The 17841-nt window shown below is 37.0% G+C and overlaps 1 protein-coding gene across 1 annotated transcript; it reads right to left on the bottom strand.

Annotated features, from left to right (window-relative positions):
- Nucleotides 1-75: 75 nt before the first annotated feature.
- LOC138320879 (serine-rich adhesin for platelets-like) lies at nt 76-16566 on the bottom strand. Its single transcript, XM_069264162.1, has 5 exons — nt 16245-16566; nt 5100-5210; nt 3964-4362; nt 1342-2599; nt 76-1042 (listed from the first exon to the last, which is right to left on the bottom strand). The coding sequence occupies exons 1-5, from the start codon at nt 16424-16426 to the stop codon at nt 776-778; spliced, it is 2217 nt and encodes a 738-aa protein (XP_069120263.1). The 5' UTR covers nt 16427-16566; the 3' UTR covers nt 76-775.
- Between the last annotated feature and the right edge of the window lie 1275 nt (nt 16567-17841).

Below are 17841 nucleotides of genomic sequence, written 5' to 3'. Positions count from 1 at the left end.
GATGGGAATGCAATGACGTATAGTAAAGGGTTAATTGCAGTCGACGTGATTCAAGCACGAGCTGTAAAATTAAAATCTTTTTCATGCCTTTAATAATTAAATGCTCAACAATACATGTATATGTAAACTTGACTAGATTTGAGTTATCTAAACACATAACAACCAATTATCATTAACTATTACGTGCAATTAATTTTACATTACATGATTTTTATTTTAAAACTGGATCGAACAAGATATAGAAAGATTATCAAAAATATTGAACAGTTACTTTGCAATCACATGTAAACTAACATATAATTCGAGTTTAATATACACCATTTTGTAGATAATAAGAAGTATTTTTGATGTTATTGCATTTATCAAGATAAATTGTAAATGTTTGTCTATGTTATTGAAATCATCAATAACAAAAGATTGATGTGGTAAAATGATGTGGTCAGAGAGAGAAAATCCTACACTGGCATGGCAAACGCCTTAGGACTTCGCGTGACTCTCTACGTGTCCACCATATCCCAGAATAACCATAAACTAATACTTCCATCTTCATATGGTTAAAGTATCCATGGTTTCTTTTAAGACAACGATTTATAGTAGAATGGTTATATTTGGAAATCATCTTATAGTTAAAAAAAGAAGAATTTTGCATTCATCATGAATATGTCATATCATTAACTTCTTCACGCAGACTATAGACACTTAGACGGTGCTTCACATTAACATCTCTTAACACTCTGGACTGCCAAGTAAAGTTAATATTGCAGTTAACAGATTGTTAAGTAGGGAAATGCACCACGTACTGAAAATCTTCCAAATTATTACAGGAGTTATTCTTCGTTTCTATGTCGACATCTTCTTCTGAATCAGTTCGAGAGCTTAAAACCACGTCATCACTGATATTATCACAAACGTTAACGTTAGAGTTGGTGATATGGCTCTTTATATCTGGCTTCATCTTTCTGTCTTTCATATCAGCTTGGTGTTTATCTTTAGAGAGGTCAGGCTTCCCTATGTATTCAGTTTCACTAGAAGTTTCCCCTCTCTGAAACAAAAAAATATACTCTGTAGAGTATACATTAAACACTTGTAGATAAATTTTGAATTTTGAAATAAAAAAAAAATTGATTAACAACCCCCCCTTATTGAGGTTTGTATTTAGATTACATTATCAAGAGGTTAACCCATAACATGGTACCGACACTAACTTTATATAAATATTTTCCAAATCTTTTAATCAATTAATGAATTGAATTAATATCATATAACCTCTCAAGGTCATCTACATCCAAATTAAATAAATAATCTAAATTTAACTATACTTTCATTTCTCTACACACATACCTCTTGTGCATAAACTTCTCCATTCCGACCTTTCTTAAAAACAACATTTCCCTTCAGTAGTTCAGTGAATGATATTTTGGCTCTCTTCCTTAGTCTTTCACTGCGATAGGAGGTAGTAGTATGGGGTTCTAAGTGTTGTTTTACAGAGTTGGGAGTGACATCAGTATCACTTGATACACATGCTGTGTGCTTTCTTTTAGCCTGTTTCCTCTCTGTTTTAATAAGTTTTCGTTTTGTTAGACTGACCTCCAACTTTGACCCCGTTTTTGTTTCATCACCTTCGTCATCAGCATCTTCGTCTGTGCTACAGTACATGTTTAGAACTAAATCACTGTCGACTGCTCCACCATCATTGTCACTTCTGAATATCTGAATTACATTCCGCCGTTGGCTATCATGTTTACTACTTTGAATCTGCTTCAAATCTGGAATGTTACCATGGATGCTACTTCGAATTTGGTTCATATCTTGTTTGTTAATATTTTGAGTCTGGCTTGCATCAAGTTTGTTACCATGGATACATCTTGATACTGGCTTCACAACTTGCTGGTTACCCAGGTTACTCTCAACACCCTGCTTCATAAGTTCTTGGCTACCACAGATATCCCTATTCTCGGTATCACTTATCTGAGTATCCGATTTAACCTTGTCCCCAATGTCCTCTTCTTGTTTGATGTTTTTACACAGCACTGATGATGTGACAATCCTTGAATGAAGAGCTTGTTTTCGTTTATTATGGTGAGAAAGACTACAAGTATTAACATTTAAAAGGCGGACCTTTTGGTTTAGCGATTGAGGAACGCTTCCTGCAACTGTTGAAGGTGTCTGTCCGATGTTACAGTACTGGGAAACACTAGTATTACTTGTCACAGATGACCTGCCACTTTTTGACGTTATCAAATGATGCGCAGTTGTTGAGGTAAATGGAGTAAATATATTGTCTTTCTTTGTTTGCGAAATACTTGCTGTGATGTCACATGAATTCTTACAACTTTCTGCAGGCACAAGTTTTCCATCGGGAAGGAGCAGTAGCATTGGCATCCCTACTGTGTCAGGTACCAACAACAGATGCTTGTTGGTCTTTGGTAGACACGGCACTGTTTTCTCTGTTAGTAGAGTCCGAAGACTGGCCGTTTGAGGTTTTCCTTGGGCCTTCTGGATCTGTACCACCTGGTTATCTACTTTAGGTATTGCTAGCAAGCGTTGGTGACTGTCAGAGTGCTTCAATGTCGGAATAGTATTCTGATAAACTGATGACCTGCATCCAGAAAAAAAACCTTCACTTAATGCTAAAAGTATCAAATTTCTAAAATAAATAGTAAATAAAAAAGGATTTACAGAGATTTATTTATAGAAAAGCATAAAGATGCACATAATGGAAATGATTTTCCAAAGACATTGTATTTCAACATAGTCAATACTCGTGAAACCAGGAAAAAAGAGAACTTGCATGTATCACCAGAATACCATGTTTGATTTTTATCTTATCCCACACACTACCCAAGCACACTATAATTCGCTATTGTATATACATGTTTACCACGTCAGATCCTGTATGAAAGATTTAAGGTGATAGGTTTCGCCCAATGAAATATAAAGACTACGAAATTGAAATTTATCCTATACATAGATATAATCTTCAGATCATTTTCAATGCATACAGCGAACAATATGGGTGGTCAGTTGCCTAGCTTGACCAGGAAAATACTCCTCTAAAAATAGAGCGAAGTCAAGCTTTACATAGAACATGACGTATTTTTTCCAAAACGAGGCCGCAGCAACAAACGGAAGCGTGCAACAAAATGTCAGATAGAAGTGACAGTCTTGCCACGGCATGTTTAGTTTAAAAAACAACAACAAATCGAAGTGCGAGGGACTGTTTATACATATCATATAATCTAAAACACTTCATGTTACTTACATACGCTTGCTAACTTTGTACACCAAATATACATGTAGTAAGTCTGCGGCTGTTTGTGCGCTGGCATATGTGTTGAAATTTAACTCACCACGTGCAATGCCGTTACACGAGTCCCAACAGATCCCGGCAAGTTCCGCTTGAGATGTGGCTTCTGTTTCTTCTATTGCTACATGCCATCTCTGAATTTAAATCCCTATAGATATCCTAGGGTGCTACCGAATCCATTATAATTTCCTCCACTTTGTTGCCGATTCAGATTTTTTTTTCATCTCACACGCTTTCGTTCAGCCATTTTGTTTACTTTTAGTGCGTGACAATGCGCATGCGCCAAACTTCGACAACGCAATCCATCGCAGCTTCATTTGCATATTATTTTGTCTGACGGACACCGTAATAAATCAAGGATTTCCTTCAATTTTGTATTCAAGACACATTTGTTCAATCTCAAACACATAAAGAAATTAAATTGAGATATTTTAATATGTTTTTACATCTTTTCTTCTGCTTATCGCATTTCACAAAAAAAAATATTTATTTGGTTGGGCGAAACCTACCTTTAAGGTGATAGATGGTTCTCTAGGTTCATATTTGATTTTTATGTCTTAGTTTATTGAACATTTTCTTTTTAAAACTACTTAAGAAAAAAATAGTTTTAGTTTAATGAGGAAGAGAAACATTCAGAAACAAACCGTTGCACTTACTTTATATCATCATTCACGGTCATGGTTGGAGTTGATGCACAATAGACAGATTTCAGACTAGTTGACACGCAAGATACAACATTGTGATTGGATGTTTTCAGACTAGTTGTTACACGAGATACCACATGACTTGAGTTTTTCAAAGTAGTGGATACTGAATTGACAGCATCTTGGCTTGTGCTTTTCAGACTAGTTGATACTGAATTGACGCCATCGCGGTTTGAGTTTTTCAGACTAGTCGATACTGAATTGACGACATCGTGGTTTGAATTTTTCAGACTACGTGTAGTTGAGAAAGAAGGACAGAAATCTCCATTGGGATTTTTCAGTGAAGAAGTCGATATCTCCCAGTCTTCCAACGGTCTTTCCCAAATAGGCAAATCTTCTGCTAAAGGTATTCTGTATAGAAACAACACAATGATAACCGTTATATGTCCAAATAATAGTTCAGGAATGTACTTTTTAAAAACAAGAAGGCCATGTTTATGAACTACATCGATAACTCGCCTGAAAATTTCAGTTAATATGCACCAAGGCATAAAAGGATTGGTTTTAATTGATCTTCATAGACCCCGCCCTTCCAGTTCTAGAAAGGTCCTACACAATTTAAACAAAATATTAGTTCTTCTATTCCTAAGGTTGTTTCTAGACTAAAACAATCTCAACGATTCAGGAAAATGTAATTCATTTTTGACACTGGATGTTTAATTGTCAACCTCTATGTGTCCATACGAATAAATGATCCAGTTATCCCGCATTCATATTGTCAAACTTCAGAGATTCCAAAATCGAATCCTTTGACACTGTCTGTCATTTCTGAAGGCCAGCTTAAAAATCTCTGAATCTAGTGTGTTGGTAATTGGGAAGATAGAGTTTTTACCATGGGAAAGTTGAAATAAGACGGCAAATGGATGCATATTGCGCATTAGAATGTATACAGCAGATTTCTTAAATACCAATTGCTTCATTGCTGTTTTTGTTTTGTAAAAAAATATCAAAAGTCTGTGTATGCATTTTTTTAATACAATTTTTCGACTTAAACAAGAGTTGGTTGAATTGTTGATGTCCTACACACCCCTGATTAATACAAGCAATATCTTGCCACAAAGGAATTAAAAAAATATGAAACCACTCACTCATCTGTCACACTGTAGTCATCTGGTTCATTGCTCTGAACTTCTGTATCCGAAGCTTCAGCTGGGAGTTCAGAACCATCATCTAACATGATACCGTAAACAGACGACCAACTGGAAAAATGACAAAAACATGATACCGTAAACAGACGACCAACTGGAAAAATGACAAAAACATCAAATAAAATCCTCAATTATCACACACATCATCTAAAAAATACAGTCTACAACAAGAATTGACTATAACAAGGAAAATTGATGGTTTGATCTATCTCATTGTAAGTGGAGTACTAGGTCACTGTATAAACACACGTTTATGCCAAACGGTTTGAGAATGTGATAATACATGGCCAAAATCTGAAATATTTGTATGTTACTGCATGTACATTGTTATATTTTTTCTGATAGTCATTATAAAATTGTGTCCTTACCTATTAGTGGTTGTTTTGTGATATCGTTCATTTTCCATTTCTGGTAATCTAATGTTATTGACTAGGAAAGATAACTCCAATAAATGTTTCACCAGTTCTAACATTTAAGTTGATTTCTGCCTGTGAAGCAAGAGGCACATGGGTACTTCATGACTAAAGGCGATTTAAAGGAAATATTGACGGCTGCCGCGCCATGGCATAATTACAAGCTCAAGGTGTACAAAAATAATGTGTTTGTTAACAGAGCGAACTTTGACAATTTTTTGAAGGAGAATATGTATCAAAATAACACTGAAGCGTCTAGTAGATATTTACACGTGTACAGTGTGGAAAACAAAAGAAAGAATGACAACCAAAGTGAACCTATCCACTTTTCACATTGGAAAATCTTATGAACTCTATGAAAAGAAATTGCTAGCTTGGAATGAAAAAACAATGCTTTCTAAGCAAAGGAAGGTGTAGCAATTGCTCTAACCTTGCATGAAGAAGATGAACATAGAATTGTTGACCAAATATCTCTAGATTCTCTAAAGAAAGACAGACTTAAAAAATTGAATATCTTGTTAATCTTCTTGATAAACATTTATACAATGACGACTTCACCAACAGTCTGGCAAAAAAATGATGCATCTTGCCAGAAGTGAACACCATCGAATAAATGGTAATATGGTAAACCTCGATTTCATGAACAGGCGGATTGAAAGGGAAAATATCGTCAGAAATCCTTGAATTAAAATTACTCTGAAAAGCAAACATTACCAAAGAGTTCCTTACAGGCATGGATTTTAAAAACCGTGGCAATTTGTATGAGGAAGTCATCATTGAGAAAAATTATGGGAGACGGTTGTTAAAAGCGATGCACAAAATAGCAAACTTGAACCAGCATACTTAGCAGAAGCGAATGAGGAGAGGAAACTCAATAGCAAGGGTGGACGTCCGAGGTTCAAGGTTTTCAATCATTTTATGGTCAGATGACCTAAAAATATTACTCCTATACGCCTTCATGACTACATGCATGATATGATTCTGACATGTTGGTTTGAAGAATTATACCGCTGAGTGGTCAGACGGCTAGTAAAATGTATGGTTAAAGAATATACTGTTGAAGAGCATTCCGAATGTATTATTCACATGTTACCATATAAGGAGGACGATGTACAGCTTGGAGCTGATGCCCGTAACTGTGCAGAGTAACTTAGGTAGCAGCAAAATTTGTGGTAAGACCTGCATATCTTAACCAAGATGATAGAGGGAAAGTCGTTAGTAAGGAATGACATAGAATCTTTAAGTTTGGTGGAGGACAAAAATTAAAACAAAAATTGAACTGAGAATATGATATTCTCTGTATGTATTGCAGATTAAAATAATGACATTTAGAATAGATGTCACGGACATTCCACTATTTCAAGGTCAGCGATGAAAAGGGTCGTGGAAAAAATGGATCTGAAGAATGACACAGCTGTGAATATGTGCATATGAGTATCATGGCAGGAATGAATCCATTGTAGAATGGTTTGTGTGAACATTAGTCTGTTTGTCAGATCCTGGTTGCTAGCATTGAATGTGTTGGTTGATTCAAATACGATCTTCATCTTGAGCTTGATATGAGACGGTATAACCCGCCATCACTTTTTCAATTTTAACTGATAAATCTTTTCTAAATGACCGTCTCTGAAATAATATTTTGACACGTACTTTTGACTGCATTCTTGTGTCTAAACTTCTTTTTGAATCAATGTCGTGATTTTCCTTAACACAGAGGGAATTATACGGTACATCACTTGCTATGGTATTTGTGGAAAAATTGAATCAACAACAAACAGAGGTATGATAATGAACAGTCTCTAGTTGAACCGAGTAGTGCAAGGATAACGACCTGACAAGGCTTTTGAATTAGCTGATCTGAATTCAAGACTTTCTAAAGCACCTGTTAGTGATTTGTTGCCAGAAGTAAAACCATTAAGGTTGAAGATACAAGACCCATTCAAGCATACCCTCAGGTAAATATAATAAATGACCGCGAGGAATTTTCATATTCAGCAAGGCAGCATAAGGTATCAATGATGGCAAAGGTAATACCGGAGCATACAATTTGTGGATTAAAAATCAATTGGAAAAGGTGTACTGAAAGGCAAACACAATGAAGAGAGTACTACTCAATGTAGCCAGATCTACGATGGCTGCAGAAACTTGTAGAAGGGCTTGAGCCGGCAGTTTAGCACAAGAAGCTTAAGGCATTAGCTATGGTGACTATCTGTGTGTGGGATTGAGGAGCACAATGTGCCTATCACCGCTCTTAAAGAAAATACAAGTGTGGTTGAATCCCTATTCTACCGAAGTGTTAGGTGACAAACATGTAAGAATTGACATAGCTGATTCTTGAAATGAAAGATCTAGAATGATACCGATTTGAAGTAAGATGGTGACCAGGAAACTAGGAAAGATATACAGTTAACCAATATCCTTATAAAGCAAGAAGCACCAGGAATTAAACAGTTGTTCATGTGTTTTAGAGAGGTAAAATATTTTTGGAATTTGTTTGATGTGCTGTGTTTAGCATAATGTAAACCTGGTCAATACTAGCAGCAATGTACCAATCGGCAAGAGAGAACTTCTCTTTAGTGCAATCTGTTTAGTGTCGGACTAGCTAGTGATCCATGGATCCCAAGTTTAATCCAAGACAGAGGCAGTGATTAAATTTATTATCAATCCTGCATCATCTTACATGTAGGGACTTGGTATTGATACTCAACAGTACATGCAAAGGAATTTGAATCGTTGTGACCCCCTGGAAACTTCATTCCTGAGGGAGGAGTATTTAACCCTGGTCAACACGGGGGTAATCATGGTACATCGGTTTTTCAATTCCGTCAGAGTGGTACAACGGTATTTCAATTCCGTCAGAGCAAAATGTTGGCTATAAATTCCGTCAGAGGAAAAAAGCTACACATTGACACTTTGAAGCAGAAAAAAAAAAGAAAGTATATGTGATTGAAATCATCTTTTTACTTGCGTAGTATGGATATAGAAACATATTTAATGTCTAGCTAAGGTAATACATACCTATTGATAGTTTTTATTGAATTATATCACGATTTCCTTGAAAGTTGGTAAAAATTGCTTTCTATGTGTTTTTAAATGTATTTCGTATTTTCAATGGATCATAACTAGAGTAATTATCAAGATAATTGTTATATTTGTGTAATAAGTGACCTTTTGCTAAGCAAAATCATGGTTTGTATATTTTTTCACTGTACATAAAATTCAATGATACAATTTCCGTCAAGTTAAAAATGTAGGATGATACAAATTCCGCCAGGTCTTCCAGATATCCCATTTACATCAATGAAGACATTTGTAGCGTATATATCCGTATTTCTTATTCTAATCCTTTTATTTTGTTGTAACAAAACTTTTTATATTTGTTAAGTTCATTAGACGACCATTTCAGGTTCAGTTTTCTTATTTGGAAGGGAATAAAGACGAAATTCAAAACAACCACAATAATTAACCATTGCATTGCAGTAGTGTTGTGGTTGTCTTGATTGTAATTAGTCTTTTTCATTAATACACGTATACTCCTCTAAAACACCGCGACATAGCGTTGATATTGTAAATAGCCTTTGACTTATCAGAATGCAGTATTTACTGTGAAAATATTCAGAATTTGTATATCAAAGAATTATACCACAGAAGACAGGCATTAATTGTTTGTGTGCGAAAATTATGTTACTTTTCAATCACTATCAGTTATTTTTCGGTCTCGCAATATTACAAACATGAGACGTAACCGGTACCTACCCGCAAGGAATGATATCTCATTTAGGGATCGTAAGTAACTCTGGTAGATTGAGAGTTTTTATTGACGGAACTGGTGAAAGGAAGCAAGCAAAATGTTAATAATAGTAAATTGAATAAAATACGTTTTTGCAACTCCACCTTACATGATGAACCATCACTATCATTCACCAAGAGACACGGAATAACCCTGTATATTAGATTGCATTAAATTCACAATGACCGGTAACATTGTGCTGTAATCAAAACTAGAATACAAATATGGTTCATACATTATTGGAATATTCCTTATTTTTCCCATAATAAAATACGATAACAATATTACCTAAGTCAAAATTCTGTCATCAGGTGGATCCTCCTTCCGCGATTGTTTCAGCACTGTCCACTTCAATCAACGGCGACTGGAATGATCAAGTCCCAGCCTGGGAACACTCAGCTATCCGCCAATCTAGAATGGCTGCAATCAGTTGGTATGTTCCCGATGAATGATTATACAAAAATGTCTTACATGTATAGCATTTTCCACAGTTCCTCTCGTTTCCTCCACAGCTACAATGAAGCCATTTCTATCTCCCCGCACACACATCCTGCCAACTTTTTCCTCTCTGCTCAGGTGGCACCAATAATTCGCAGGGCCTTTGTAGACCGTCCAACAAAACCCTGGTATCCCACCTCCACTGGAAGGCATCATACTTTCCATTGTCCCTGCTGACAGTCTGCTACTAGAGCCTGGTATTTGGCCCGCTTACGGTCAACTCCACTACCTGTTTGGTAGACAAAGACCATATAACAATACCTGGTCTTTGATTTGTAGTTGTTATCTCTGGTGGAAACTGCATTCGGCATTCCTGATTTGTTCGCAACTGCCAATCCGCAGTCGTACCAAGTAGCCAACTTCCTTGCATACCACTTTCGTAATCTGCTCCCCTGTTCGGAAAAATGTGACAAATTTCATACCCGTTTGTCCTTACTTGACTTTTTCCTGTTCTTCTCTAATTCATCTGCAAGGACAGATACCTTATTGTGACGCCATGTATATCCGCCAACGCAACTGAGCATGAAGACAGGATGTGCTCTACATTTGCTGGTTTGCCACAGGGCTTGCAATTGGGTTCCTCTGGTATCCCATGTTACGAAGTTTGTTAGTGATACTAGTACTAGTGATAGTTGGTATACTGACTTCAGCTGGAAATGAAGTTTCTGTGCGTCCATAGACCAGATATCGCTCCATGTCAACTTCTTTGGACGAGTACTTTCCCAATTTAACCAACTGCCCTGTTTCTTTATGCTTGTTGCCCGGACCGTTCTTGTATGTTCCTCAATCTGGCGGACGTCCTTCGATACAAGCTGTCTCTTCTCATCCGTAGCTGTTCCCCATCTTGCTCTAGTTGTTACACCAAGTCCTTGCCTGTCCACTGCCATACTTCACGCGATGTCACTATGCCTCTACTTCATTCACTGTCCTCTTTGCAAATCATTTTCGTCCAGTTGTGATGTCCACTTTCGCTCCTCTCACCTTAGCATATTTGCTGTTCCTTAACATCAGTAGTTGTCTAACTTTGGGTGACCTTATACTCCTCTGTTAGTGATATCAGGGGAAATTGTAACTTTTTCTCTGAACTGTCAGCCATCTTCTCAGCCATCGACTGTCGCCATTGGCATTCATACACTAGTAGAAGCCAAATAATTCGAGGTAGCACACTGTGTTGATAAATCTAAGCCTTGTATTTCTCAGGTTGACCGCTTCTGTCTATGGATGTCCATCAACTTCTCCATCAGTTGGTGCATTTCACTCACGTTCTTGGTGTCACTCAATGAATCGTTTTAGTATTTATTTACCGAGGCATTTCACTGGTTTCTTGGACACGGTTGGAATCTTGTCTTCTCCTAATCTCAAATGTATGTTGGTAACCTTCCCTTTCTTCGATACCAAGCTCCTGGGCTTCGTGGGTTTGATCTTCATTCGAGTCAAGCTGATTATGTTCTCAATCTCCCTTAGATTCCACCTAGCTTTGACTACCGTCTTTGTGCTTACTGTCAACTCGTCCATGAAAGCTCTGACTGAAGGCTGTCGAATACCTGCTATCATCCATTGCCCTCTACTAATTTTTCCGATTATTTAACCAGCAGATTCATAGCCGCAGAGAATAAGATCACTGATACAGTGTATCCGGTAACATCCGGTAACTATTCCAACTTCTAGACGCTACCAGGTGGTTGTGTAATCCTGCACTGTAAACTTCATCTGAAGTCTGTCAAAGTAATCCTTTAGTAGATGACTTATCTTCCCCGGCACATGGTACTTCTACAGCGTGAACCATGCGCATTTGCCAGGTTCAATCATATAACAGCCAGATCCTCTTTTCTTTCCTTGGCCTCTCTGATGATCTGGTACTCCTCCTTCCTGCACAGCGATGTCTATTTTACTCATTGGTCAGCATATATTTCTACTTTTCAGTGCCTTTTAATTGAAAAGGTATTGGACGATTTTAGTGCATTTTTCATATTAAAATATAAGGTGAACATAAAAACGATATATATCACTCCAGTGAAAATATCAATTTTTATGTTTTCATTCGCTTTTGACCAATAAGAATGCAGCATTGACAGTGAAAATGTCATTTTGATTGCTACGTCAATAGTTTATAGTTTGTTCCGTAACTGAACGAAAATTTTGTCATGTTAATTTTTCTTCATTAATGTATTGAAAACCATAAGGTTTGATGAATTAAGAGTTAAAATCATTCACATGGCTTCAGATGCCTTATGAACGTTTGTTACAACACAGAAATTATGTACTGTAACATTGTTGTTTTCTATGCCTTATGCATGTTCAGATGGAAACTTTCCTGTAGAATTCACTTTACCATTACTAACAACACTAAAAAAGTTAAATGAAATTGGAGACCACATTTTGGCTTCATTGCTTGACCGTAGTTACACATTTCACTTCACTATAGATGTACATATAATGATTTTTGGCAGTACTGCTAGAAATCATTTTCTGATATGATTTGTATTAGTAAAATTAAAACTATTGCATTCGAAGTACTGTGATTTTCAAAATGTTAGCAACTTTTGGTAATTAATAAAATATTAAAGGCTTATCTTGATTCGTGAGTATGAAAAATACAGCACATATAACTTTAATAATCGAAAAGGCAAATAACTTTTAAAATACAATGACGGGATAACCTTTGACGGAACTATTAGTGATGGTCTTCTGTAAATGAGAGCAAGAAAAAATGTAATAAATAGAATATTCATTGTTTCTTGATGAATACCAGTAATATTTCATCTAGTGAGGTGGAAACTTATATTTTTTTTCACTTGTTGTGCTTCGCATTCGTAGTTAATATACATTTTTTTTCCCGGTTACAACAGTAATAAAACGCTTTTCTTGAACTTTAAACTTTTTATTTTCTTTATTGAAGATGAACGGAAATTGTATCATGTTTCAATCAGTAGGTAATGAAAATTGTATCAGTAGTGAACGGAAAATGTATCATTGTTCCAAATACTTTATTTCGATCAAAGCAAACTGCAATAAAATTGTCTTTTTTGCCGACTTTGATCTGTTATTATGATCAATGATAATATCCTTATATTGTTTTGTTAACAAAATACTTTTCTGAACACTTTTATGTATCCAAAACTTAATTTAAATTAATTGACATATTTCCTATACAAATATGCATTTATCTGGAGTTATATATTCACACTCGCCAAAAATCAAATTATAAAGTGTTCGAAATAGTGATGTTGTAACATACTGCAATAATCGAAGCATATTACACAATAGTAACCTTTCTATATGGAATTAAAGTCGCTTATCTCTCACATTTCCCTCTGACAGAATTTATAGCCAACATTTTGCTATGACGGAATTGAAATACCGTTGTACCACTCAGACGGAATTGAAAAATCGATGTACCACGATTACCCCTGTAGTCAATACTAGCCACAACGTACCTCTCGGCTAGAAAGAACTTCTCTTCTGCTTGATCGGTTGAGCATCAGACTAGTAACATTAACCCAGAGTTGCAAAATAAGGTCCCTGGCAGATGCAGAACTTTATCAAAATATAAAATCCAGCACCATGTTACAATTATAATCTCTATGACCAAAATGGTTCTGACCAATGATGGTCACTTCCTGGTTGCCTGTGTGTTATTTTGTATTATTCCTTGGCTGTCATGTTGTTCCCTGTCTTCAAAGTACCCTGGCTTTCAAGTCGTGCCCTAATTTTCATGTTGTACCCTGGCTGTCATTTTGTATCCTGGCTGTCATTGTGTACCCTGGTTGTAATTTTTGTAACATGGCTGTCATTTTTGTGACCTGGCTGTCATGCATTTTGTACCCTGGCTGTCATGCTGTTCCCTTGCTGTTATTTCTATCAAGCTATTTTTATCCCTTTGCTGTCACATTGTACCCTGCCTGTCATGTTGTCATTGTACCAAAGCTGTCATGTATGCCTGGATGTTACTTCGTTCCCTAGGCTGTCATTGTGTACTATGGCTTTTATTTTGTGTCCTTGCTGTCACTGACATGTGTCCTGGCTATCATGTTGTGACCCTGCTGTCATTTTGTGTACTGGCTGTCACGTTGTGTCCTGGCTGTCACGTTGCGTCCTGGCTGTCATGTTGTGTCCTGGCTGTCACGTTCCGTCCTGGCTGTCATGTTGTGTCCTGGCTGCCATGTTGTGTCCTGGTTTCATGTTGTATTTTGGCTGTCATGTTGTGTCCTGGCTGTCAAGTTGTGTCCTGGCTGTCACATTGTGTCCTGGCTGTAATGTGGAGTCCTGGCTGTCATGTTGTGTCCTGGCAGTCATGTTTTGTCAGTGTTTTGGTTGTCATGTTGTGTCAGTGTCCTGGATATCATATTACGTCCTGGCCGTCATGTTGCATGCATTCTGGCCGTCATGTTGCGTCCTGGCCGTCATGTGGTGACCTATAGCTAGCTATTATGTTGTGACCCTACTGTCATTTTGTGTCCTGGCTGTCACGTTGTGTCCTGGCTGTCACGTTGTGTCTTGGCTGTCATGTTGTGTCTTGGCTGTCATGTTGTGTCCTGGCTGTCATGTTGCGTTCTGGCTGTCATGTTGTGTCCTGGCTGTCACGTTGCGTCCTGGCTGTCATGTTGTGTCCTGGCTGTCACGTTGCGTCCTGGCTGTCATGTTGTGTCCTAGCTGTCATGTTGTGTCCTGGTTTCATGTTGTTTTGGCTGTCATGTTGTGTCCTGGCTGTCAAGTTGTGTCCTGGCTGTCACATTGTGTCCTGGCTGTAATGTGGAGTCCTGGCTGTCTTGTTGTGTCCTGGCAGTCATGTTTTGTCAGTGTTTTGGTTGTCATGTTGTGTCAGTGTCCTGGCTATCATATTACGTCCTGGCCGTCATGTTGCGTCCTGGCCGTCATGTGGTGACCTATAGCTAGCTATTATGTTGTGTCCTGGCTGTCATGTTGTGTCCTGGCTGTCATGTTGTATCCTGGCTGTCATGTTGTATCTTGGCTGTCATGTTGTGTTCTTGCTGTCATGTTGTGTCCTGGCTGTCATGTTGTGTTCTTGCTGTCATGTTGTGTCCTGACTATCATGTTGTCTCCTGGCTGTCATGTTGTGTCCTGGCTGTCATATAGTGTGTTGACTTCCATGTTATGTCCTGGCTGCCATGTTGTGTTGTGACTGGTATGGTGTCTCCTGGCTTTCATGTTATGTCCTGGCTTTCATGTTATGTCCTGGCTTTCATGTTGTGTCCTGGCTTTCATGTTGTGTCCTGTCTGTCATGTTGTGTCTTGACTGTCACATTGTTCCCTAGCTGTCATGTTGTGTCTTGACAGTGTCATGTTGTGTCCTGGCGGTTGTCATGTTGTGTCCTGGCTGTCAGTCTGTGTCCTGGCTGTCATGTTGTGTCTTTGTTGTCTCCTGGCTATCATCATTGTATTCTGGCTGTCATGTTGTGTCTTTGCTGTTTCCTGTCTATATCATCATTGTATTCTGGCTGACGTGTTGTGTCAGACAGTCTTGGCTAGTGTCATGTTGCAATTGTGTCCTGGCTGCCATGTTGTGTCCTGGCTGTCATGTATTTTCCTGTTATGCAATACAAGTAATAGTATGCAATAAATACTGCTGCTTAAACTAGATAATGTAAGGGGCCTAAGGGCTGTGTGTTCGAAAACCATATGGGTTAATACATGTATAATAATGATGCAGTAATATATCTACAGCACCCTTGACTTGTCCTGACACTGTAACAAATTTAACCCTAAAACTTCCTTGTCAAAGATATTTCTTTATAGTTTTACATTTAAATATCTAAGTTGTATGTTAAAGTTAAATCAAGTATATTATCATCTGGAAACCAAACTTTGTCTATGCTCCAATGCTCTGTTACTTATACATGCACAGACTATGAACAAGTTGCACATGTACATCAACTTTAGTTTGGGACAAGTTTTAATAAAACCTCTAATTGGAAACCCAACTCGTCCCATATTCTATCACAACATACATGTACATCAGCATCCCAATAATTTGTGTAGGTTTAATTGACAGGGCCAAATATTTTCCTTATATGCTTATTTAGATTGAAAGGCGTAATCATCAAACACAACTATGGCAGTAATGCATTTGACTGATTACTCATCAGTACACATGTAGGCCTAGTTGTTATTTAACAAAATCCAACTTAATTTGATTTAAGAGCGAGACAAATTTACAGTTTCGATTGCACATCATAAAAATATCGTTTTTTTCAATAGGTAAAAGAATGAATTGCATAAACTTTTTAGTATTGCTCGTGTTAAATTTTTGGGTCGATATGACTAACATTTGGGCCGAAATGGTGTTTACGAGACAGCTTGGGACGGAATGTACACGTGATGGCATTGTGTAGTCTTATACGCCAATTAAGAAATATACATTACCAGTCCATGAGCATTTTAGCCACGTCTTCGTTTCTCCACAAACGCATGCCGGCTTTCAATGTCATCCACCTTTTTATCTGATTGCCGATATTGATACGCGCTGATAATTTACACACGTGTGTCCCATTCTTCCAGTTTTCATTCAGCGATGGTGAAAGTTGTTGGTGCACTGCTGCAGCCATTTTTTTCTAAGATTGGATGCAGAGTATGCTTATTTTTCCAACAACACAGTTTGTGATCATCGGATTGAAATAATGTCCTTGTCTATCATTGTTCAAAACAACACGTGCAAATCACACGGAAGTCAGCCATAGTCCTAGTACGCATGCGCAATGCACGGTACTTTGCGCGTTTTTGTTGACATTTACTCACCGTGTGGTAGGGGTTCGAAACACAATGATGGCGGGTTATTTTTAATTTATAATTGTTATTTTTTTTAATTGTATGACCATTAAATATGAAATTTTATTCATCCAGCAAATTGATGGTATTTTGTCCCACACTTACTGTATACATATATATACAGATATAAAAAAATGAATTTTTATTACTATAAGCGCCAAGGCTGCTTAAGAATGTTGAAAAAAGGGGTGGTGGTGGTTATTAGGCCATATTGATGTCAAATACTCCAAATTAACAGAATATATTCATAACGTTGTCAAACAGGTAATAAATTTATAGTTCGCGGTCTAGAAAAATACTGTTACTTACGCTTTTCTTGTGATTATATTCTCATTAAAGACCCACCATAGCTACTTTTCTGAAACTGCTTTTAATTTTGAAAATTGGAATGTAAATTGAGATTGGTAATCTTGTAGAGTCACAAAAGTTATTAACACCAAATTGTCAAACAGGTAATAAATTTATAGTTCGCGGTCTAGAAAAATACTGTTACTTACGCTTTTCTTGTGATTATATTCTCATTAAAGACCCACCATTGCTACTTTTCTGAAACTGCTTTTAATTTTGAAAATTGGAATGTAAATTGAGATTGGTAATCTTGTAGAGTCACAAAAGTTATTAACATAACTTCCTGTAACTCCCCCCCCCCCAGGTCGTCCTAAATACCGCGTGGTATCTGGCGACTATCACTGTGCCAGAAGGCAAAACAGCTTGGTGTTGTTACCTAATCTTATGCCATTGATGATATGTAATTTCTTATGCTATTAATGTTTTTAAGAAACCTTTAAATTTTGCTCCTGAAAGGTAATGGGCCTTTAAACAACTATAAAAAATATTGATCAAGTGTAAGGTAAGTAAAACTTGCAGTATTCTGTGCATTTTAATCCAGAAAAAAGGGGGGAGGGGCTAGGAGATACTTAGGTATCTTTGAGTGACAATAGCTCAAAAACAAGCGCATAATAGACATATGTTTTTTCTTCCATTTCCATTCATGGTATGAACTTCTATTTCCAAAAATCTATATGAGAAAAAAAATTTAATACAAGAAAATTTTGACTTCTCAGAGGAGTACATCCGTAAAGTTCTTGTATAAAGAATTCTACAAGCATAGAGAAATTATATTTTTTTTCATATACACATATGCATGTATCCTTAAAGGTAATGAAACAGTTTCAAATTTACCTTATGTATATGA

Source organism: Argopecten irradians, chromosome 4, assembly GCF_041381155.1.
Source record: "Argopecten irradians isolate NY chromosome 4, Ai_NY, whole genome shotgun sequence".
Classification (NCBI taxonomy): Eukaryota; Metazoa; Mollusca; class Bivalvia; order Pectinida; family Pectinidae; genus Argopecten; species Argopecten irradians.
The sequence above is the reverse complement of the archived record's forward strand: the minus strand, read 5'-3'. Positions and strand labels throughout refer to the sequence as shown.